The sequence below is a fragment of the Fistularia commersonii genome, chromosome 10 (assembly GCF_037954325.1).
Source record: "Fistularia commersonii isolate RoL2024-O1a breed Wild chromosome 10, RoL_Fcom_v1.0, whole genome shotgun sequence".
Classification (NCBI taxonomy): domain Eukaryota; kingdom Metazoa; phylum Chordata; class Actinopteri; order Syngnathiformes; family Fistulariidae; genus Fistularia; species Fistularia commersonii.
Genome location: NC_141293.1, coordinates 9005564 through 9028758, shown reverse-complemented (window position 1 = coordinate 9028758; position 23195 = coordinate 9005564). Strand labels below are relative to the sequence as shown.

Genomic DNA, 23195 nt, shown 5'->3' with positions numbered 1-23195 from the left:
ACTGTTATGCCTGATAACAGTAGCGTCTTCAGCATCCTCTTCTCAGACACTTCCACTAACAAGTCCAAGTCCAATTCAACTCCCAAGATGAAACCACTTCTCTAAACTATAGGTAGCTTAGAGGTGAACTACAAAGTAAAAAAAAAAAACATAATGGTGAAGGATGTAATCCAGGCCTGGCCAACCTGTGGCTCCTGAGCCGCATGGGACTCTTACGTTCATGTCGACTTTTGTGTTTGTGTGTTTTTTACTTGTGCAATCGCGTGCCGCTCCAGTGTTCCCCGCGCACAGCAAAAAAAAAACCCACACAAATACAAGAATCGACATGAACGTAACAGCTGCATGTGGCTTGGGAGCCACAGGTTGGCCAGGCCTGATATAATCATACCTCAATTAAGACTTTTACTCATTGCTCAGTTTGATTCACATGTTTGAAACCTGCAGTTCCTCTTTTATTCAGTCACTTCCTTTCTTCAGACGTTATATCGCAACAGGTAAAAAAAAAAACGAGTAACAGAATTGGACATTTATTACAAAAACATGACGTTTATGCTTTTCAAACATATAGAGGATTTCCTTATTTTGAAAACAGAAGCCTTCAATTTTGAAGTGCTCAATGTGCAGGGAACAACTGCTGAGCAAACAGTTTTGCTCATGTTTTTCTTTTTAACTGAAACGAAATCTTCAAGTTTCATGGACTCAGGAAGCTCGCGGGCAATGCTTTCAGTTTTGATGGGGCAGTTTTTTAATGGCATTTTCAAATTCCAGTAAATGATATCTTGCTGCTTGACCACATGCTAATAAATGGTTAGACAGTAAAGGTGTGAATGTCTTAAATGTTGAAATAATTTATTGAGCGTCATTTGACATTTTGGCAAGGTTTGACTGTGGACCATCTGTCCACATGATGTTTAAAGTGAGCTTACATTTGAAAAGAAACACAATATGCTCAAATCTTATCATGGCCTTTTCCTATTTGTTAACTTTCTTCTGCATCTGTGAAGGTTCTTGGTCCACAACCCAGATGAGAGGAGAACCCCCACAGATTCAGAGGGCAAACCTATATAATAAATGGGAGGAACATTGTAGTCTTTGAAACTAGCTGGAGAACCTCCCCTCCCCTGCCCCCCAGGAAACAAACACACACACTGATCTGTCTGTGTGTGCTTGTGTGGAGCTGACTTTATCTCACCGTTTGATTTGTAACTTCAACACTGAATTTTCAATGGTGGTAAAACCTTGATTTCTACATTCATCTATTTCTCAACAGTCAGGATATATTGTACTAGTCACACCTGCAATTTCAAACTGGTTTGTTTGCTTTTTTTTTTTTTTCTCCCTCTTTCTGTGGCCAAAAAGTAAGCGAAGCAAAGCACCCTCACATTGAGTCACTCAGTCAGCTTTAAGGTAAGACCTCATTTCCCGATTACAACTGTAATATCTAATGTTTGTGTGTTTAGATATATTATTCTTTCACTATACTATATTACTCTTAACTAATGCTTGAATCATTTGCAAGCAAAATTACATTTTCAGGTGAGAGGATTTTTTTTTGTTTCAGATGACTTAATAAAGCTTTTTAACACAGAACAACTATTATTACATGTTGTAAAGTTTAAAGTCAGAAATATTCATTTTTCTCAAATTACTACATAATTCATTGACACATGCTTATTTGCTCAATAACTTTAACTTTTCTTAGTTTGTATTAACTGCTTTTTCTAATGTTCTGCTATGAAACAAAAAAAGCCCTGTTTAGATAGAAATTGTTTAATATTGATGGGCTTATAAAAATATCAGCTTATTCTAAATGACCAGAGTGGATTAATATTCAATAAATTGCCTTCAGACTTCAGTTGTAGATACAGAAGGGCATTCTAACACAAATTGTTTTTCTAAATCTTTTTGTCTCAAAGCCATGAAAATGATATGTATATTATTTAAACAAAGCCTACATATTTTTTTCAATTAACAGCTCTTGAAGTGATTTTATTGAATCCCAGCTGTAGTTTTATATAGATGAGCTCTACCTAAATTAAGTTTAAATTACACAGATTTCCTAATATGAACCTGTCTATGTTGTATAGTTAGCGGAGCAAAAAGCAATGACGGGCACTGTCCAGATCGTCCTCATATCCTTCCTCTTACAAGGTAAAGTGTTTACCGGCTTCCCCAACCCAGAAACCTCCTTCCCCCTGTAAGCCGTAAGTTCACATTTGCTAGACTAACCAAGGCTAATGTAATCTTAAAGTACATTTTCTAAAATTAAACCGGCTGGCTGTGTGTTTGTTCCTTTTTTTTATTCCCCATTTCCAGCTGATACATTCTCTTCTGGCAGTTTTCTTTTAAATTTACACCTAAGTTTTTGTGGACTTTTAAATAACAAGGCAGATTTTCTGAGCTTTTATTTTCAGCCAAATATTGATCGTTTTGAAATCTTTTACCGATCTTGCCTATATCTGATTATTCCAGATTGTGACATTTTTTTTTCCTGTAATATTGAATCTTTAATACTAATTTCGTTAATACTGAATCCCCTAAAAACTTTTCAAATTTACATCTGTTTTTGTGGGTTTTTAAATATCAATGCAGATTTTCTGATTTTTCTTTTTTTAACCAAGTATAAATCGTTATTGAATCTTTTACTGATCTTGCTGATTTCTAATTATTCCAGATTGTTTGACTATTTTTTCTTTAATACTGAATCTGACAATTTTCTATTTTTCAGAAAGTTTATACTAGATGTTTTTCCCTTTATTTGTTCCTCCTACTAATTTCGTCTCATAGATAAGTAATCCCATCCAGGCCATTGCTGATCCGAACAATTGTATAGCAATTCGTCAGCATCACTAAATTTTCAGCTATTCACGCTTTGATTTTTTTTTCCCTTTTCTTAAATTCTAAGCTTTTTAAACATTGTGGGTTTTTTTTTTTTTTTTTAATTTAAATCAGGTGCCATCTGCAATTGGGAAGTCAACATGCCAGAGAAAGTGGAGGGCCTTGGCGGGTCCTGTGTGCTCATCCCTTGCACTTTTACCTTGCCATCAGGCTGGGAGTCCCTGTTGGATAATTCCTGTAAAGCCATTTGGAAACAGGGGAACTGGATCCGAACCCAGGTGTTTGATTCCAGCCTGACGGGAGCGGACATTACTTTTAACTTGCTGCAGGGAAGCTTGTTGGGGGATTTATCCAAGAAAAACTGCACAACTGTCTTCAACAACGTGCCACCCAAAAATGACTACTTTTGGTTCAGATTGGAGTGTAGCAACGCGCTCAAGTTTAACTTTCAGCCGAGTGTCATCCTGAACGTTCAAGGTAACTCATTCCCTGTTTGATTTCAAGACTGTTGTTCTTCGTGTAATTTTTGGGCAGAGATAATTTTTATGGTCGTTTCTCTGATTTTCAGAGTCCCTGCCAAGGCCCACTATCATGCCGTCCAGTCTGGAGGTGGAAGAAGGGATACCAATGAATATGAGCTGCTGGGCAGCAGCTCCCTGCCCCTCCAAGCCTCCAATTTTGACGTGGACCCCCGTAATGGGAGATTTGGTTGGAGTCCTGTCAAGTACAGGGGTGACATCTGTGATGAATTTTACCTCCTCTCATATCAACAATGGCCAGAAGATCTCCTGCAGGGCCCGTTACAGCCGACAGGACGGCAACTCGGATGTTGTGAATGAAAGAACAGTGACACTCCGAGTTCTTTGTGAGTTTTTTTTTTTATCATTTCAGTATCTATATTGTTGTGTTGATTGTGATTGGAAGTCAACATGAAAAGGGCACAAATGATGTGGTTAGTTTAAAGTAGGTTGTTTTCACTAAATTTCAAGAAATACTCATCTTTCAGGTTAAAGTAATGACATTTTGGTGTATGTGGAGTAATGGGATCCAAGGAAACATGGAAAAGAGTTTGACAAGATTTTGAAGTCCTTATTTCGTGAATTCCAAAGTTACTTTCTTCTTAAATCTTGTTACAGTGGACAGTGTTACATGTGCTCTGTTAGTCGGATGGACACTGATTGTGGACATTGTTGTTAGAATGCAAAACTTTCTGAGACCAATTTGACTAAAACCTGAGAAGTGAACCTTTCCAAACACTGACTCCATCCAACGTCTGCAGAGATGTAGTAATGTTGCATAATACAAACATGCATTAGCACACAAAGCTGATGTGTTGCAAGTTGGCAGTTGTGAGTTGTGCTAAATGTTCTGTTATCTGTCTAAAACTTACCGACTTTCAGAAGAAGCACTGTGCCGCGATATTTGCAACTTTTTCTCGTTTCTCTCTTTTTGAATGCCAAATGTGGCGACAGCAGCATCGACATGGTGATTCTCACAAAATTTCTGCTTTATAACAACTCCGTACAAAGCACTTTAACACATTTTAAATCCCCTGGGTCTCCAGTTTCAGTTAGAAACTGACCGAGAAGGACATTTTTTTTTTTTTTTTTGTCCGATATTACTATAGAGATCACAGTTAACGGGCAAACAACTTTCAAAACCCCAAAGTTCTGCTTAAATCCACTAATTTTCAATTTCCCTGATCCTTTCCAGATGCTCCAACCAACACATCCATTGACTACGTTAGTCCAGTGAAAGAGAAAAGCTGGGTGACCTTGACCTGCAACAGTGACGCTAACCCGGCAGTGATCAGCTACTCCTGGTATAATACTGATGAAGGTCAACAGGGGATTGTGGGCTCTAGTAAGTGGCTTTACACAAACATCTTTGAGGGGAAACGCCATTTCTACTGCAAAGCCAGCAACAGATATGGAAGCCAGAACTCATCCATCATCCAGATAGACGTACAATGTGAGTCTTACAAAATGTAAAAATACAGAATGGCCTGAGAAAATATGACTAAACTCACAACTGTTTTTTTTTTTTTCTAAGTTCCTCCTAAAGAAACCACAGTGACCTCTGACCCTTCCGAGTTGATCCTCGAGGGTAGCTCCATTTCTCTGCACTGCAACAGCCGGGCAAACCCACCCATAACCAACTTCACCTGGTACAAAGATGATGTGGTGGTGGAAGAGTCAGGAAAAACCCTGTTCATAAACCACACAGATCCAACACACAGTGGCAACTACTACTGCACTGCAAAAAACAGCCTGGGGGAAGAATCTTCAGCAGCCATTAATATAGACATTCAGTGTAAGTCGTTTAATACAATCATGGCACTATCAGAGATTGCCCTACATCCCCGCTGCATTCACACACTGTATTTGGCTCTACTGTATATTTTGTCCAGCTGCAGACATACAAACACAATACGGCTCCAAGACCAGGCTGTGAGGTGTCCGGAACTCTGACAGTAACTCTTTGTCGCCTCACGTGATGCTCTCAACGTCTTTTGTTTTGAGCACTCAGACTTCAACCGGCCCATTCGTGCCAGTGAATGTGTAGACATGTGTCATTTGAGTTTGTTTTGAAAAAGGGGGGGCAGCAATGATGCATTCTATTTTATTAAATGTGTTTATATTTTAACTATTAAATTGGTTAAGTGTAGTGTATTTTGTTCTATATGTCAGACATGTGTGAGTTGTACTCAGTCATTCTTGGATAACAGGATTGTGAAGAAAAACACTAAATATGAAATGAAAAGCATATTAGCAATCTAGATGTTATCTCACTTTGTGACTCCTCAACTTGATTTCTTATAAAATATTTAAGAGGACTAATGGAGTAAAAACAACAATTACTATTGTAACTGACATCTGATTTTAGTTGTTTTGTTTTTGATTTCCCAGTGAATCGGTGAATTCATTCTATAAATTTCACAGGCCTAATTCTAAACTTGCTTTTCGTGACATGGACCATGTCTTTCAGATCCGCCTAAATCCACATCCTTGTCTGCGGACCCTTCTGGTCCCGTGCCAGATGGCACTAACGTGACTCTAACCTGCACGAGCATTGCCAATCCAGCAGAGCTGAATTTCACATGGTACAGAGTATCAGGAAAAGACGCACAGCCAATCGGTTCCTCACAAGAAATAACATTCAACGTGAGAAAACTTTCAGAAGATCAGTACTACTGTGAAGCGCAGAGCGTGCACGGTAGCCAAACCTCTGAGCCTGTCAAGATTAACGTGACATGTGAGATCCACGTCTTGGCGTAAATTTTTATTTCAGTCATTCAAGAAGTTTTAGGAAGTATTGATGATTAACCCTGTGTTTCTCAGTCTCCCCAGAGATCCTCCCATCCTCTCGCTGCGTCAATAATTTATCACAGATGCGATGTTCCTGCGACAGCCAAGGAAACCCGCCTCCCTCCCTGGTGTGGGAAGTGGATGGTCAGCGTATAAATGACTCCACCAACCTGTCGATCACAGAGGTTCCCCTCGGGGAGATGGGCATCAGGACCGTTCTCACCCTGCAGGAACTTGAAGTCGTATCCTCGTTAGTCTGCCTCAGCTTCAATTTGCTGGGCTCCGACACCTTTGCCTACAACCTGACTTTTAGTGGAACTCCTCCTGGTAAAAAACAACGCAGATTAATATTCAATCTTCAAAACATTTGAATATCCCGATTGATGATAACATCAAGCTGAAATTTTCAGGGGCCCGTTCCGTTCTGCTGATGGTCAGCACTGCACTGGGGCTGCTGGGGATACTGCTGCTGCTTGTCCCACTGCTATTTGTCATTTTCAGGTGGGCTTTGATTTCAGCTGATAATGTTAAATTTATCTCCGATATGATGGTTTTGAACTCTGCAAGACATGTAGATACCACAATCCTGTTGAGTTCAGGCTGCAGGACTTGAGCTAAATAATGAAGTCAATGCGATTTTTGAAAATGGGATCTTGAAGGGTAGATGAGTATCTGTTTTGGGGGGGCATTTTATTTCGTAATATGATTCATTTTATAATTATTGCTGTTATTTCCAAATCAGAGGTGATTATTTTTATGCATCGGAAGGTTATTTTATAGCAAAGTCTGTGTCATTTCTTGTTTACTGGTGGGTATTATACGTTTGTAGGTAAAGTGGTATCTTAATCTAATTTCCTAAGAGTTCTGAGTGATTTTCTACAGATATAAACTGACAGCTTGCTTTATTGGTAATTCATACCAACTTTTGAATACAAGTTGGTATAAATGGCCTCAAATCTACTGAAATACAAGAACAAAATATATTCATATTTTGTACATTTTGTATAAATGTCCTCAAATCTACTGAAATACAAGAACAAAATAGTAGATTTGAGGCCATTTATCAAGCTTTTTGCTGCATATTGGTGTATTGAATGTTTTCCCAGATGCAAGACTTTGATCTGTTTGATTATCAACAAGTACATTACAAACAATTCAAGAAATGTCATATGTGAAAATAATCCATATTTTGTCACAGAAAAAAGACAAGCTCGTCAGGGGGTGCTGTTGACACTTCAGACCTTCTACCTCAAAATCAAGTGAGTGAATGTGTTATCTGTACTTGCCAGTCTCTAAAGTACATGAAAAAGATATGACTTATTAATTTGCATTAAATAGATCATATATTTACATTTTTAAAACTATTATGGCAATATAAATTCAATTCTCCCAAACTTTCACAAATGAATTTGTTCAATTGGTTTTTTGTTTGCTTTTTTTAAATGAGTAAAACAAGATTCTGTGATGTGCTGTTGGATTTTCCTGAAACATTTCAAGAATATAAGAGGTCAGCCCTGACTGAATGAAACTATGTGTTTTCCAAACTTTAAGCATTTTTTTATTGTTTCGTTACAGATAAAAGATTTAGAAGTGGATGCAATTTATGCCAATAAGTCCATCATAGACCAAGAGCAGCAACTGCCAGAGGACCAGCTGCACTATGCCAACGTGGACTTTGTTAAACTCCGGGCACAACTGGGCAGTGACTTTGAGGAGGGTGCGATCATTGGTCAAGAATCCAGAACAGAACAGTACGCAGAGATCAGGCTGCATTCTGGAGACTGCAATGGGGGAGAAGATGACCAGACCGCACCGGTGGCAGAAACAGGAATCAACAGTGAGGTTCCAGCTGATCCACAGTGAAAGTGTGTGGAAAAAATCATGAAGCAGCACGGCCTGCAGTATTACACTGTGGCATCCTTGTTGCCATGGCAACTTGTCTAACGCTTTGTGTCCCTATATCATAGCACATGAAAAATATACAGTTTTGGCTGAATAAATGTATGCAGTGCCACACACTTATTCAAAAACACTGTAAAGGTTCCAATGTGCAGTAATTTTATTCATTATCTGACAGTAAAGTGAACAGTTAACTTGCTTATTTGTTTTTTTTTTTCTTCTAATTGGAGACTGATGACTGAAGTAGCTGGTAAATATTTCCTGTAAATATTTATTTAAGGTTTATTAGCAGGACATATTATGAAGTAATAGCTGAATAGAGTGATGCCAAATGCAGTTGAGAAATCTATACAGAGCAGTTGGGTTTGGGTTCCGGGAAGAATAAAAAAAGTAATGTGTAATAAAAAAACTACATTGTAATGTTGAGAGCATTTCTATTCACTCTCCGATGGCTTAGACGGGAACTTTGTACATTATATACCTGTATCAGGAACTACAGCAACTGTTTGTTTGAACGGTTTATCCGAACACTTCCGTCTCAACATAATGTTTCTTGATCACTATACTATACTATACCGAAGAGCGAAAAAGAAAAAGGCATTGCTAAGGTTTATCAATATATCGTGTCACCTTTTCGGGCATCAAAACAAGATCAGAGTAATTCTGGAAAGGTTGCAAGACATCAGAGAAAATTGTTTTAATGTCATAGTCAGGTGTTCCATTGGAAAAGGAAAAAAAAACATTTTAAATGGTCTTCTATAACTGAAGTTTTATTTCTCTTTGCTCCACTGGAACAAAACACAAAGGCATCAGATCATGTATTTGTATCACGTTCAACCTAAAAATTATTTTTCTCCATGACTGCTTCTGTTGGTAACACAATTAAGGCAATTGTCTTTTCCCTTTCACTTTTTCACTTTTAGTCTTCCCAGTGTTGTGCAAGGCTACAATTTTGCTTCTTTTGACAGCTCTTTGGGCTTGGCCATAGTGGAGTTTGGAGTATGAATGAGGTTGTGGACAGGTGTCTTTTATACTGATAACCAGTTCAAACAGTTGCCATTAATACAGATAACATGTGGAGGAGCCTCTTAACCCTCCTGCCATCTTAAAGTGTTTACTCCCCTTGTCTTACGGGTCAAAAATGACCCATAAGACAGTCTTTGTACCCTAGTGGTGTACAGCCCACATGGAAACATAAACAAAAACAAATGTATCACTTTTTCTAATTATGGGGTCTCTTTTGGAAAAGTCATAAAATTTCAAGTTGGAAAAAAATAGGTTAAGGTGTTTTTTTCTACAGCTAAACATGGTAGTGGGTCACTTTTGACCCGCAAGGCAACACAAGAGTGAAAGAAATTTCAGGTCTCTGTGAGCCGGAAATCTTGCTTGTTTGTAGATGACTAAATGCTTATTTTACTGGGGAATTTACAAATTAATTCATTAAAAATCCTACAATGTTTTTTCCTGGATTCTTTCCCCCCATTCTGTCTGTCATAACTGAAGTGTATCTATGATGAAAATGACAGGCCTCTCTCATCTATTCAAGTGGGAGAACTTGCACAACTGGTGGCTAACTAAATACCTTTTTGCCCCACTGTATATATAATTTCAACAACACAAACAATAATGGTGGTCGTAACCTGGGCCTCGACCGAAAGGGTATGAAATTCGTAGGTTTCAATTTCTAAGAATAAAGGGGATTGGCAGAATTGCAGTAACTACAGAGGCATACATTTGATGAGCCATACAGTGAGGTTATGGGAAAGAGTAGTGGAATTAGACTGAGAGCGGAAGTCAGCATTTGTGAGCATTTGTGAACAGTAGTATGGCTTCATGCCAAACAGATGCAGTATTTGCTTTGAGAATTTATAGAGAAGTACAGAGAAGTACACTTGTTGACCTAGAAAAAGCATATGACAGGATTCCAAAAGGAGGTCTGATATTGTATGAGGAAGTATGGGGTTGCAGAGAAGTACGTTAGACTAGTCCAGGACATGTATGCTAGCTGTTTGATTTTTAGATTTTGTATTCTAGTGTGTGTATGTTAGACTGGTGCGGGACCAGAGAAGTATGTTAGACTGGTGCAGGACATGTGTGTGAGATGTGAGGCTGTGGTGCGGCGTACTGTAAGTGTAACAGAGAAGTTCAAGGCGGAGTTGGAACTCCATCAGGGATCAGCTCTGAGCCCCTTCTTGTTTGCAGTGGTGATGGACAGACTGACAGATGAGGTTAGATGTTTGCATATGACATTGTAGTGACAGCAGGGTACAGGGTGAGGAAAATCTAGAGAGTCGGAGGTATGCTCTGGCAAAGAGAGGAATGAAAGTTAGTCGCAGCAAGATAGAATATATGTGTGAGGAAACCGGGTGGAACGGTGAGGATACAGAGAGTGGAGATCAGGAAGGTGGAGGATTTTAAATACTTAGGGACAACAGTCAAGAGCAATGGAGAGTGTGGAAGAGAGGTGGAAAAAAAGGGTTCAAGCAGGTTGGAACAGGTTGAGAAAAGAGTCAGGCGTACGATGCAATAGAAAAATATAGAAAGGAAAGGTGTACAAGGCAGTGGTTAGAGCAGCGATACTTTATTGCTGTATGGTTTGGAGAAAGTGGCATTGAAGAAAAGACAGTAAGCAGAGAAGGAGGTCACAGAGATGAAAATGTTCTCTTTGGGAGTGAACAGGATGGATAGGATCAGGAATGAGTTCATTGGAGGGACAGCACATGTTAGATGTTTTGGAGAGAAGGTTAGAGAAGCCAGACTGAGATGGTTCGGCACTGTACGGAGGAGGGATAGTGAATATATTGGTAGACAGATGCTGGAATTGTAGCTGCCAGGCAGAGGAAGACCAAAGAGAAGATGTATGGACGTAGTGAGAGAGGATATGAAATTAATTGGTGTGAGAGAGGAGGATACAGAGTTAGAGGGAAAAGGTTGATTCACTGTGGCAACCCCTGAAGGGAAAAACCGAAAAGAAAAGAGGAAGATACAGCGCACACATACAAACGCAAATATATACTTCCCTATTTACATACATACATTCATTCAAAAATGACCCATACATATGTACACTAAGCTCAACTTTCCTCAGCGCAAAGACAGATGTCTACAAAGATGGCTTTGTGGACATCTACAAAGTGGTCTTGTGATAAACATTCATTCCTGCACTCATATAATTGAAGATTGGATTTCAGCAGAAACATGTCATATTTGTCAAATAATTCACATTCAAACTGCACTACGACTTTATCAAAAACATTTTATTCTTCCAGTACTTGAATATGAGTTAACTGTTGCAATGTACAATATTTTTCACTTGTTATCTTTGGAATGAAAAACGTGACAAATAATAAACACAGAAAAAGGTCAAAGTACTGTATAAAAATTTAAGGCAGTTGTGAAAGAATGCTGCAAACTTAAAAGTCTTTCAAGAAGAGAAATGTTAATCATTTACTTTCATTCTTACAATTCTCCTTGGTACACTTGCACACGGTTATCGAAAGCACTCGGCTAGTAGATTGTTTGAAATGTCTTGAAGAATCAAGGTCTCTGTTCAAATCTTCTGTCCCCTCATAATGGATAAGTTTCTGTGTATTTCTCAACACAATGAATCCAAAACAAATCACCAACTTCATTTGCAGAAATGGAGCCCCAAACTTGCAAGAAGCCCCGGCAATGCTTCACCGCTGTCTGCAGACAGTCATTATTGTATTGCCCTCCAGACCTGGCATTTTAAATTTGACACATCAGTCAAGAGCACCCGGTGTCATTTTTCATCACCCTAGTTCCTGTCTTTTTGTGCATAAATTAGTCGCCTGTCTTCATTTCCATGTCGGTGGTGAGGCTACTTTGCTGGAACTAGTCAATAAACTACTTCTGGCAAGACTCTCTGGAAAGTAGATGGTTATACCTGGGTTCCTGTGTTTCTGCAAGCTCTGAGCCGATGGCACGTCTTCCATTTTTGAAGAGGAATGAGCTAACCTTACGTTTCCTTGGCTGTCTACTGCGTCTACGATCCTCAATGTTGCCTGTTCATTGGTGTTTTAAAAAAAAAAAACAACTTTGTGAAACCTCAGTGCTTTGAAAGACTTGCAGATGCAGTGTAATTACACTGTCTTATTGCTGTTCTGTCTTTGTATAATGGAGATGTTGGTTTATTTTTTTCAGATTTACCACTTCAGTAATACACATGACTCCAGCCCAGAATCACCATGGTATTAATTTGACTTTGAAATAACATCACTAGGACCCAGGTGATGTTTTTTCCTTAAATATTCACTATTTCACTCTCAGAGTTATATTTCAGCTCTTCAAGGTTTGTAATATTCTCTATATGGTAATTTATGTGAGAACTTTGAAATTCATGTTCAAATTATCCATCATTTATTGTGGCCTGTCTTACTGCACTGCAAAGTCTGAAGTTTTGGGATAATTTTTCTAACTTAGTAATTTATGTGGATATACTATAACATGTTTACAGAATGTGTTTGTGGTTGTTTATAAAAATCTGAGACTTTACTTTAAAAGAGGCATTCATATTAAAAAATGCCTAGAAACACCCATACCACTCCTCAGATATTCGTATTGATTTTTAGGCGTTGAATATGGTTGTAGCAAAATTCCCAGTCCTACATCAATGTTGCATTGATTTACTTGTTAAATAGCAGAAATATTATTGTTTGAAAAGTTGAAAACCCCACAATGTATGTTTTTATAATATCTGAGGTGGAAGTTTTCACATAGAAACCAAATGTTGGATGTTCCTTCTGACATGAGATGCCTATCACATTTATATATTTCTGATGTTTTTGATATCACATTGACATATTTCTCATGACGATTTGGTTCTTACAGATACTGCACAGTATCATGTTAATTCAAGCTAGTTGCACCATTCAAATGCTGCTTAGACATTGTTCGAAATGTATTCTGTATGATGTATAAATGCTAAATAGGAAAGTTTTCATTCGAACTTATGATACATCAACAACATACTAGTTCTTAATAAAGTGGAATGGATCAATTAATGTGACCCAAGACGAGAAAGCTCTTCAGACTGCATTTATAGTTTAAGCTCGCTGTAAAGAGTTTGATCCTCCCTTGCATAGGCCCCCTGACTTCCCAGCTTTGGTTTGAACTTGACCTGTAAGTAGTTGAGCTCCACCTCATCTTCATTGCGGGGCATCATCGGCATATTTTGGGATGTGTCATTGTGATCGACGGCTCGTTGATACTTCTGGAAGTAGAAAGAGTGTGAAAGTGTTAAAATGCCTTTTTGGAAAAGTAAGGAAGAGGACTTTACTTAAATGAATCATTCGTGCTGTGAAAAGTAGTGAAAAAAGATAACACCTTTTTAGGCACTTTTGACACTGCAACCGTGGAGTATGTGACATCTTCTTCTGGTTTACAGGGTCTGATTCCAAATAAAGAAAATGGATCAAAACCCTGTTTGATCTAAATTGTATCAAATATTTGTTCATTAATGTATACATATATCTATCACCGATGGTCTAATTAAATCATGCTCGCGTTTTGATTTCCGTACGGAATGAAATTGGTGTTCCTGGACAAAAGTTAGCAAATACACTGTATTATATCAAACAATTACTCAATGCAGTGTCATGTATTTTTAAAATATCACATGTTTCCAGTGGACTAGAACTCTCAGTGATGTAGGCTCATTGGGTGTGGTGGAGTGTTTTCCACCACTCCAAAGTGATTAAATATATATGTGCAGCCATGTGTGGAGACATTTATTTGAAAATTTGTGCACTGATGCACTGTTGTGTTGCTACTGACATTTGAGCCTATTGTTCGAGTCCAATGGTGAGCTAAATTCAAATATGATGACATAAACAAGTGTCAACACCTTGACATGAGAGCAATGATATCAGAAGTTGTAGCAAGATTTTTATATCCGTTCCGTTGTTTCTGTAACCTAAAACATTTGAAACGCAGATTCTCACTTGTTCTCGAGGTGCAAATGTTCGGAGTTGCGCAACTCTTCCCCCTCCTGTCCATCATTTTCTGTGTAGGCTGGGAAAGGCTGGCAAAAGAAGATACAAGACCTCAGTGATTTAGGGCAGCAGCTGAATCACTTCATTCATGCTGGTGGCTGTCCGGTGATTCATGACAACACAATGATGTGTTAACTGAATGGTTACTGTCGTGAGGGACGGTTGTTGGCGGGACAAACTGTGAGGACATGCAACTGGAGCACAGACTGCAAAGCAACAACTTGACTGGCTTAAGACACATCCACTGTGCAGGAAACACAAATAGTGGTTTCAGCTGGAACATAGAAATGTCGCTTTGTGTTATTAAATAAATTGATAGAATTGTCCTTAAAGTACTTCTAAGTGTTGAATGAATGAAATGTCCTACTATGCATGAGTGGTGCAGGTAGAATGTGAACACTGTTTTCTTCTACAACCTTTAAGCAGTTTCACAGCTGACTCTCAAACACATATGAATGCAGCTTTTCGTATTTATCTTTTTATTGGTGTTTGTTCAGGTTTGACCAACCTGTTGTTTGAAGTGAAATCCATCAGTGGAGTAAATGTTGGTGGCAGATCTGTGGAAAAAACAGTATCACTGAGGCTTATATTGACTGACAGCAGATGCAGTAAAAAAAAATTCTGCACCACCACTACCCTCCCACACACTGAACAATAAAAGTTAAGCTCCATCCAAAGAAAAGAGGCCTGATAATTCGATATTGAACAATTTCCTTCTGTCCTATCACTTTCTTACTATGTGATACCAGATAAATATAGAGTGAAAGTCGGTCACTGGCGTTGATTTGGGTTTATTTGTATGGGTTTTCTGTTAACAGCCACTCCCTCATTTCACTGCTACATTTGTTTTTTTTTATATTTCCTTTACATGGTTATTGGCATAATGCTACCACAGATTCCTCACCTGCTGCCAGAATGTAAAACACTCAGAACACCTCAAATGCAAAAACATTTCTTTGAATGTAGCATTGTGTTGTTACTGCTATCAGGCATTCAAAAAAATATATTTCTGCACCTCCCCACAACCTCATCTACCCCTACCAACACTATTATCAGTGCATTATATTGATATTTATACATTCTCCAGGGGTCTCACAACCCATGTTGTATACAGTTTTCACCTGGTATTCTCTAACCATTCCCTGGACAAGGCATTTCTTTCATTTAGTTTATTTCTTCTTTTATTTCTTTTTAGATTTTTCATTATAGTGTGTGTATGTTAGACTGGTGCAGGACATGTGTGTGAGATGTGAGGCTGTGGTGAGGTGTGCTGCAGGTGTGACCAAAGTGTTCAGTATGGAGTTGGGACTCCATCAAGGATCAGCTCTGAGCCCCCTCTTGTTTTCAGCGGTGATGGACAGGTTGACAGATGAGGTCAGAAAGAAATCTCCCTGGACCACGATGTTTGCATTGTGATCTGTCGTGAGAGCAGGGAACTGGGGGAGGAAAATCTAGAGATGTGGAGTAATGCGCTGGAAAGGAGAGGAATGAAGGTTAGCAAGACAGAATATATGTATGTGAATGAGAGGGACCCTGGTGGAACGGTGAGGTAACAAGGGAGTGGAGATCAAGAAGGTGGAGGAGTTTAAATACTGATGGTCAACAGTCCAGAGCAATGGAGAGTGTGGAAGACAGGGGGGGAAAAGAGGGTTCAAGCAGGTTGGAACGGGTTGAGAAAAGTGTCAGGGGTACTATGTGACGGAAGACTATCAGCCAGAATAAAAAGAAAGGTGTACAAGGCAGTGGTGAGGCCAGCAATGCTGTATAGTTTGGAGACAGTGGCATTGAGGAAATGACAGGAAGCAAAGCTGGCGGTTGCAGAGATGAAGATGTTGATGTTCTCTTTGGGAATGACAAGGATGGATAGGATCAGGAAGGAGTCTATCGGAGGGACATCACATGTTAGATGTTTTGGACAGAAGACCAAAGAAGCCAGACTGAGATGGTTTGGTCATGTAAAGAGGAAGGATTGTGAATTTAGTGGTAGAAGGAGGTCTTGAGTTAGACCATAGGGAAGATTTATGGACATAGTAAGAGAGGACATGAAGTTAGTTGTTGTGAGAAAAGAGGATACAGAGAATAGGGTTAGATGGAGGAGGCTGATTCACTGCAGCGACCCCTGAAGGGAAAAGCCAAAAGGAAAAGATGAAGAAGTTTTAGAGTCTATGTGTTTTATACAGTCGTTGTGCATTTCTATCTATATCCCTTCCTGCATATTCTTCTATTACCACCATTTGCACTATTTGCAGCTGTGACAATTAGACTTCCCCACCGTGGGATCAATAAAGTTCATTTTACCTTAAAAAAAGTCAGTGTGTATTAGCTCAAAGGAAATTACAATCTCTTCAGTTCACTCATTTCGAATACATTTTTGTCTTACATTCAAATTTATTTCAAGGTTACAGGTGAAAACTGTCTATTTCTTCTGGAGTTTAAGGTTAATTGTTTTGCAAGCAGCGGGTTAACAGTTTTTGGAAGATCCTGATGTCTTTCACTAGTTCTGATAACATTTTCAAAACCCTGATGAGAGACTTCGGATGTACATGTTTTATTGCTGTTAAAGTGTCCAAGTACTAAACAGCAGTTTGTTTTTTTTTTGCAGCCTGTGTTAACAGCATCTTCAATAGATGCTGTGACTGCTGCCACTAAATGGTTCCTTGTCCTCCGGGAGAACAATGTGTCATTGCCTTCTTACGTGCTGTCTGAAGTGTAAGGCAGGGGCTCTTCTAGCAAGCGATCGTCTCTGCTCCTGCGAAGCTCGTCCAGGGGAGGTTCTCTCAGCAGACTCCCCCGCCTCGCTCTTCTCCCACAACCCTGAATGTTACATCAAGATTGTCTTGAGGTATTCCATGATGAAAACGAACAGCGTTGTGAAAAGAGGCTCACCGTGAAACTGCAGCAGTAGGGAGGAAACATCACGCTTCTCTTTTGTTGGACGGATGCACCGTTCTTCTTTCTTTCACCAGAAACACACTAGTTAGGACATGGCATTCAAATCTCTACTCTCTTTTTATCCATGACTCACTTTACCTGCAGATGCAAAAGAGGATGACAAAGAAGAGCAGAGCTGAAGGAACAATAATGATGAACTTCAGCAGCTTCATAAGATTCCCTGTGTGAAGAAGAGATGTGGCATTTATATAAAAACGTTCAGCAAATGGTTGACGATCGGTGATGATCTCCTTTTATATGCTGAGTCAAAAATGTACGCAAATGACTTCTTATATTGATGTTGCCTTAAAAAGGCACCTAACCTGTGACAAAACCGCAAATCAGCATCATTCAATAGCCAGAAATCTCTCTTTAAGGTTCCAAAATAAAAATAAAACACAAAAATCACCAATAATAAAGACCATCATGGCATATTGGCATATTTTAATCAGCCACAGCAGTGGCTGTCTGAGGCCTTAAGTAGAAAAAAGATCCTTAGATCATTTTTAATAAATATATATCTTTTTTTTACTTAAGCATTTTTTTTACTTTTTTAGTTAATTTTATTTTGGTTATTTTTCTCTCTGGTATTTTGTCCATTTTTATTGTCACTTACTGTTGATTTTATTTGTCGATGATTATTGATTAATCTGGATGGCACAGTTGGTAGCGTTTCAAGTCAATAGCACGAAGAACCCTGGTTCGATTCCGATTCCACTTTCTGTGTGGAGTTTGTATGTAATCCTCGTGTCTACGTGGGTTTCTTCCAGGTTCTCTAGTTTCCTCCCGCAGTCCACAAACACACAGGTTAATTGGGAAAATTGCCCTGAATGAGTGAGTGAATGATTGTATGTCTATATATATTGACTAGCGGTCAGTCCAGGGTGAACCCCGGCTTTCGCCCGATGACAGCTGGGATAGGCTCCAGCATATAAAATGTTTGTTTTAATTTAATTATGACTTTCCCTTGAAGGCAGGAGCCATGTGCAGGGGTGACGGCCAGTGATGTGTTGACCCAAAATATACACTCACACTCAGTGAACAGCTCCACGAGGTCAGACATCGCATAGTACATGTTGTTTTTGACGATGCAGTAGTAAACGCCGGGCCTGTCCGACAGCACCGTGTGGTTCTGGTGTTCTGATAGCAAAAGATCTTCGTTGTTGTCATCACTCTTTAAGTACCAAAGGTACTTCGTGATCGGTGGATAACTTTGGCTGCTGCAGCTCAAAGTCACAGAGCTTCTGCCGTCGGGAAGCTGCTTCGCTGCGACCCGAGAGATCTTCGTCTGTTTCGGAGCGTCTGGGAAACAGATTGGACATGAGAGGGAAAGAGAGAGAGAGACTTCAAGTACAGAATGTAAGAAGTCCCGGCTGCAGTGTGTGGACTCCACGGTGGGACTATAGCTACATCTACCGTTCAACAACAAGAACACCGATTGGTGCGTCAGTGTCAGGAAGGCCTGGGTAATGATGAAAATCATTTCCCTCTTTGCATTCAAAAATATTTCAAGAGTATAACCGTTGTTGCAAATTCTGTTGAAAAAACATCTTTTAAAATCTGTTTATTTATTGTTAATAACTAAAGTTTATTCATCCATATATGTGCCACATTTTGTATCATATATAAAGTAAAGGATCTGTGGTAGATTATTTTTCACGTTCATTTAAACACTACACACACAGGCAGTTACTCACAGTTGACATGAATCATGACCTGTTCTGACGTATTAGATCCCAGGGTGTTTCTCGCCGTGCACTTGTACATCCCGCTGTGAGACGGGGTGACTTCCTTCAGGGTGAAATTCTGACGACTGTAAAATTCCGTGAACCTCCCCTTGATCATCTTCATCCAGGTCACTGAGGTCACGGGTGGGTCGGCCTTGGCAGCGCATGACAGGGTCAACGATGCGTTTTCGTCCACTACAAAACCGGGCAAAGCTTCCACTTCCACAAACCTGGGTGGATCTATATTTACCAAAAGCAGCAAAAGTAAAGAAAGTTGCAATGATTTCGAACCACACATTACGCACAACGCATTTGCTGCTACATTTTTTGCCATGTGATTGATATGTAAGTGACGACTATCTGCAAGTGGCTATATAAAATTTGTTTCTAGTTCCATCAAAATCAACAAGGGGAATATTTGAAAATGTCCAACCAAATGGTCTCGAAGGGAATGATTATTGATAAAGCTAAAAGTCCCAATCCAAACTGATTGGGACTGATTTAAAATCCCTGGAGGAAATTTTTATTGATGCTTTTAAGATATCTTACAAGTTCTGATTTAGGTTTAATAGATTGCTTTCAACAATCGCTAAGCAGAAAAAACAGTAGATGGAAAAAAAATGTGCCTTTGCCATTTGTATAAACAATCTGAGCTATTTTAAAAGTTGATCATTGTAATTGGAACCTGTGCTAAGATTTGATATAAATCCCTTTAAAAAAGCAAAAACTACTCACATCTCACCACCAACTTTATTTCTTTGCTCGTTTTAGTTCCCTCATTGTTTTCCGCGTGGCAGTAGTACCATCCTCTATCATATGAAGTGGCTTTGAAACTGTAAAAAAGGGAATTATTTTTGATCTCAAACACGGAAAGCCAGCTGGGCTTTGACTCAATCTTCTTCTTCACGTTCAGTATCGACGGTGGGAAACTTTCAACTGTGCAGCTGATGTTGATGAGTTGACCTTCGGTGACGTCGGTGCTCATTGACAGGAGGGGTTCAGTCGGAGGATCTGCGGAGAAACCATCAATTAGCCTTCAACAATATGTTAACTTTTCAACAATATGTAAGCACATCGATACTGATTATTCAAACAGTGTTACAATCCCATATTCACAAATTGTTGTTTGAACTTAAACCCAAATTCTAATTACAACAGGAAATATTTTGAATACATTTCAATAACTACCTGTTATTTTCACATCATAGAGGCTTAATGTGATATCACAACTGGATATTATCATGTAATAAAAAGTCATTACTCATAGGGAGAATAATTCATTTTTGTTGCAAGACAAAATATTGTATTAAAATTGATAACATTGAACAAAAACAACAACATGTCGGCATTTATTTCATACCATGGCTGTCAATCCTCAGATTTCTTTTCTGCTAAACTTGCAAAACATTCCTCTTTGTCCTCACCAGTTATTTGTTAGGTTTCACAAAAACAGCCACTTGTGTGTGCCAAAGTATTGCTGCTTATCAGGGGGGGGTTCACGCTCTTGTCTCATGTGGGCCACCTCAAGACAGCTTTTACGTTCTTTTTGACATTCTTACAGAAAAAGGGGAAAAAAACACAACCTGTACTGGCTAAAATGTCCAATAGTTACACAAGGATGACCCAAAAAAATGCACTTGTGGAGTTAAAAACAATCACTCATTAACGAGGCAGGGAAAGAAGTCCCACTGATTATTATTCTTTTAATTATTCATTATCCATACCCGACTCCCTGTGTGTTTATCCTGAACTCGTGGTCACGGGAGAGATGGAGTAAGAGGTAAGGGTTCACTCCAGTCAGCAGGCGATCACATTTAGAGAAAACCATTTACACTCTTATTCAAATGCCTGAACGCAGCTATTTAGACTCTCCAATGATCCTACAGCATGTTTGGGTTGTGGGCCATAATGGATCAAGTTTGTTATGTGGTTAACTGGTCAAGTCACAACAAACCTCCAAATCGGTTTACTGTTCACCATATTAGCCTCGGGTAGTTATAACATATGCTACAGCTTGTATCCACGAGTTGGCTAGTTAATGTTTTCACACTGCGTCAATAAGTACGCAACTAGCAAACAAAGCCTGCAAAATAAAAGCAGGATCCTGAAAACCTGTGGTGTCTGTCTTTAGCCAGCAGGGTGCGTCACTGCGTGCAACTTGTATTACAAGTGAGCCTTCCAACTTTCACCTAATAGACTGGTAAATGCCTCACGAGAAATTAGCGATGCCAAAGGCTCTCCTTTGACATTGGACAATGGGTTAACTCGTGAATCATTCTGCTTCCACCCAACACAGAAATCAGGACTTCAGACAAGCCAAGACGTCTAGAGGAGAAAGTCTTGGTTAACATTAACATGAGTAGCTGCAAAACTTACAATGTACAGCAACTTTAAAGAGGTTCGATTCTGTCGATCCCACTGTGTTAGTGGCTTCACAACTGAATGAGCTGGAATCGTTAGGCTTGAAATTAATGACGCTCTCGTTCAAAGCCCTGACAAGAACATGTTTATTTTGATACCACGTGTAGGTTTGGGGCAGTGGGTTGCTCTTTGTCGCATTGCAGGTTAAAGTGATCGTCTCCCCTCGACTGATCACAGATTTGTTCGATGATATGATTGCAAGCACAGGTTTATCTGAAACACAAGTTTCCGAGATAGTCAACACACTACTTTGTTGAGATTAGGGTGGATTACACATTCTTCCAACACATTTTAGTCCTATTTGTCAAACTTGAAGATATCCGTAGTATAAAAAGCAAATTTATGGTTGACGCTTTACTTATGAATTAAATGAATATGTTGACATATTACTATGACTACACCTCTACAAATATTGCAACTACTAATATGAATAATGAAGAAAATCTGGACATTGACAATATGATGACAATAAAAGAAATGGATGGAATAAATTATACCTCAGAAAAAGCAACAAAATCCATGAGTGAACCAATGGGAACACATGGCATAATAAGATCAAATGAGGAGGAGAGAACTTAAATGTGTAAAAATAGATTTTTGTAATGGGCTACAACTACTGACCCCATGAAATAGCAATATTGATTCTATATCAAATGCGTTTGCTATTGTTTTTTTGTTTTTTTTGTGAGCAAACAACACTGTGGAGTAAACTATGCAAAAATTATTGAAAAATTCTTCAATTTAATTTGATTCACTGCATATATACTTATTTTTCAATCTTTGAAGATTAAAAAAAAAAGACTGTCGTGTGTGCGTGCATGTGTGTGTGTACTGACAGACACCTTCATTTCATTGGTTTGTACTTTACAAATGACAATAAGGCTTTTCTATTATATTATATTGTATTCTACTCAATTCTATTCTTTGACTTTCAACTTACATTGCACGTTTAAGATGACAGTCCTAACCAAGTATTTGTCTTTGTTTTGTTCAGTTTCACATGAAATCTGCCTCTCGTTGTCCTGCATGGTGACCTTGAAGCTGACGATAATTTGATTTCCTGGTGTTTGGGTCCAGTTTTCCATACGAAGGTTATGGGGGCAAGTATTTGAAGTTCGGCACGTGAGTGTAACTGTGTTGGATTCGATCACGGGACCAGGTGTCTCAAAAGTGATTGGGCATTGATTATCTGCAAAAAAAAAAAAAAGATAGGAGACAGTATTTTCATAGTTTGAAAGTGCAGAATTCATACTGACTCAAGATTAACTGTTTACAGGACTGTATAGAAAATGTCCAGCTAATCATTGTAATAAAGACATTAGAGGTCACAAGTCACATGTCAGTGAGAATTGTCTCAAAATATATTTCTTGTGGTCATTTCTTGACAATTTTTGGCAAATCTCTAGATAAATTAATATCACTTCTCAGTTTATCGGTTTTGTTTCCTTTTTCATACAGATCAAGTCGGAATGTTTTTTGATCAGGTGCAGTTAAACCTTTTTCTCTACAAAGCTCAAGCATGGCAACAGTTAATTATATGAGGATCAACATAAAATAAGATATTTCCTGCTATATATAATAATAATAATAACAGTAATAATAATTGGACTAATACTAATAGATTAAGTATACAAAAGTGATATGACCTATTTCAATAACAATAATCACAATGGTATGAATACTCACTTTCAACTGTAATTGCAACATCATTTGATTTCCATTTTTGTGTTGCTTCTCTATTGTTAACATATCTGAAAGAATAATAGCCTTTGTCCTCTTTGCTTAGATGGCAAATTAAAATATCACATCGGGAAATTTCCGGGTTTGTCCAGTTTGTAAGCAGTTGTCCGAGATACGTCACTCTGTTGGCGAAGTATGGATCGACAGGACGTTTGGACTCATCTGAACTATACAGGATCGTTCCAGAATATTCATTGTCCTCCCAGACTGCATCTTTCATCCAGAACCAGTGCATGTCTTTCACGGTAACGTTCTTTGTGATTTTACATTTTATGGTAACGCAGGATCCCTCCGTCACCGGCTTGTGTGGGCCTTCC

At 38.8% G+C, this 23195-nt stretch overlaps 2 protein-coding genes across 2 annotated transcripts; one reads left to right on the top strand and one right to left on the bottom strand.

Annotated features, from left to right (window-relative positions):
* The first annotated feature begins 1130 nt into the window (after nt 1–1130).
* LOC147230315 (B-cell receptor CD22-like) lies at nt 1131–8465 on the top strand. The gene is made up of 12 exons (XM_086153627.1): nt 1131–1228; nt 1360–1407; nt 2088–2151; nt 2953–3315; nt 3407–3703; nt 4552–4809; nt 4891–5151; nt 5827–6093; nt 6180–6473; nt 6557–6647; nt 7345–7405; nt 7722–8465. The coding sequence occupies exons 3-12, from the start codon at nt 2106–2108 to the stop codon at nt 8007–8009; spliced, it is 2226 nt and encodes a 741-aa protein (XP_086009753.1). The 5' UTR covers nt 1131–1228; nt 1360–1407; nt 2088–2105; the 3' UTR covers nt 8010–8465.
* A 2827-nt stretch (nt 8466–11292) lies between these two features.
* Nucleotides 11293–23113, bottom strand: LOC147230314 (B-cell receptor CD22-like). The gene is made up of 13 exons (XM_086154420.1): nt 22825–23113; nt 22079–22327; nt 21094–21351; nt 19453–19728; nt 18688–18957; nt 18023–18292; nt 17090–17171; nt 16946–17015; nt 16755–16873; nt 14568–14616; nt 14009–14088; nt 13392–13455; nt 11293–13278 (listed from the first exon to the last, which is right to left on the bottom strand). The coding sequence occupies exons 1-13, from the start codon at nt 23111–23113 to the stop codon at nt 13105–13107; spliced, it is 2250 nt and encodes a 749-aa protein (XP_086010546.1). The 3' UTR covers nt 11293–13104.
* Between the last annotated feature and the right edge of the window lie 82 nt (nt 23114–23195).

Bases quoted from the DNA above. Each gene is read 5' to 3' on its own strand.
- LOC147230314 (XM_086154420.1), bottom strand. From the start codon at position 23,113: ATGCACTGGTTCTGGATGAAAGATGCAGTCTGGGAGGACAATGAATAT. The intron at 19,729-21,093 runs GTAAGTTTTGCA...GTTTCTCCGCAG, and splicing joins CTTTAAAGTTGCTGTACATT to ATCCTCCGACTGAACCCCTC. The intron at 17,016-17,089 runs GTAAAGTGAGTC...TTCTGGTGAAAG, and splicing joins ATCCTCTTTTGCATCTGCAG to AAAGAAGAACGGTGCATCCG.
- LOC147230315 (XM_086153627.1), top strand. From the start codon at position 2,106: ATGACGGGCACTGTCCAGATCGTCCTCATATCCTTCCTCTTACAAG. The intron at 6,094-6,179 runs GTGAGATCCACG...TGTGTTTCTCAG, and splicing joins TGTCAAGATTAACGTGACAT to TCTCCCCAGAGATCCTCCCA. The intron at 6,648-7,344 runs GTGGGCTTTGAT...ATTTTGTCACAG, and splicing joins CTGCTATTTGTCATTTTCAG to AAAAAAGACAAGCTCGTCAG.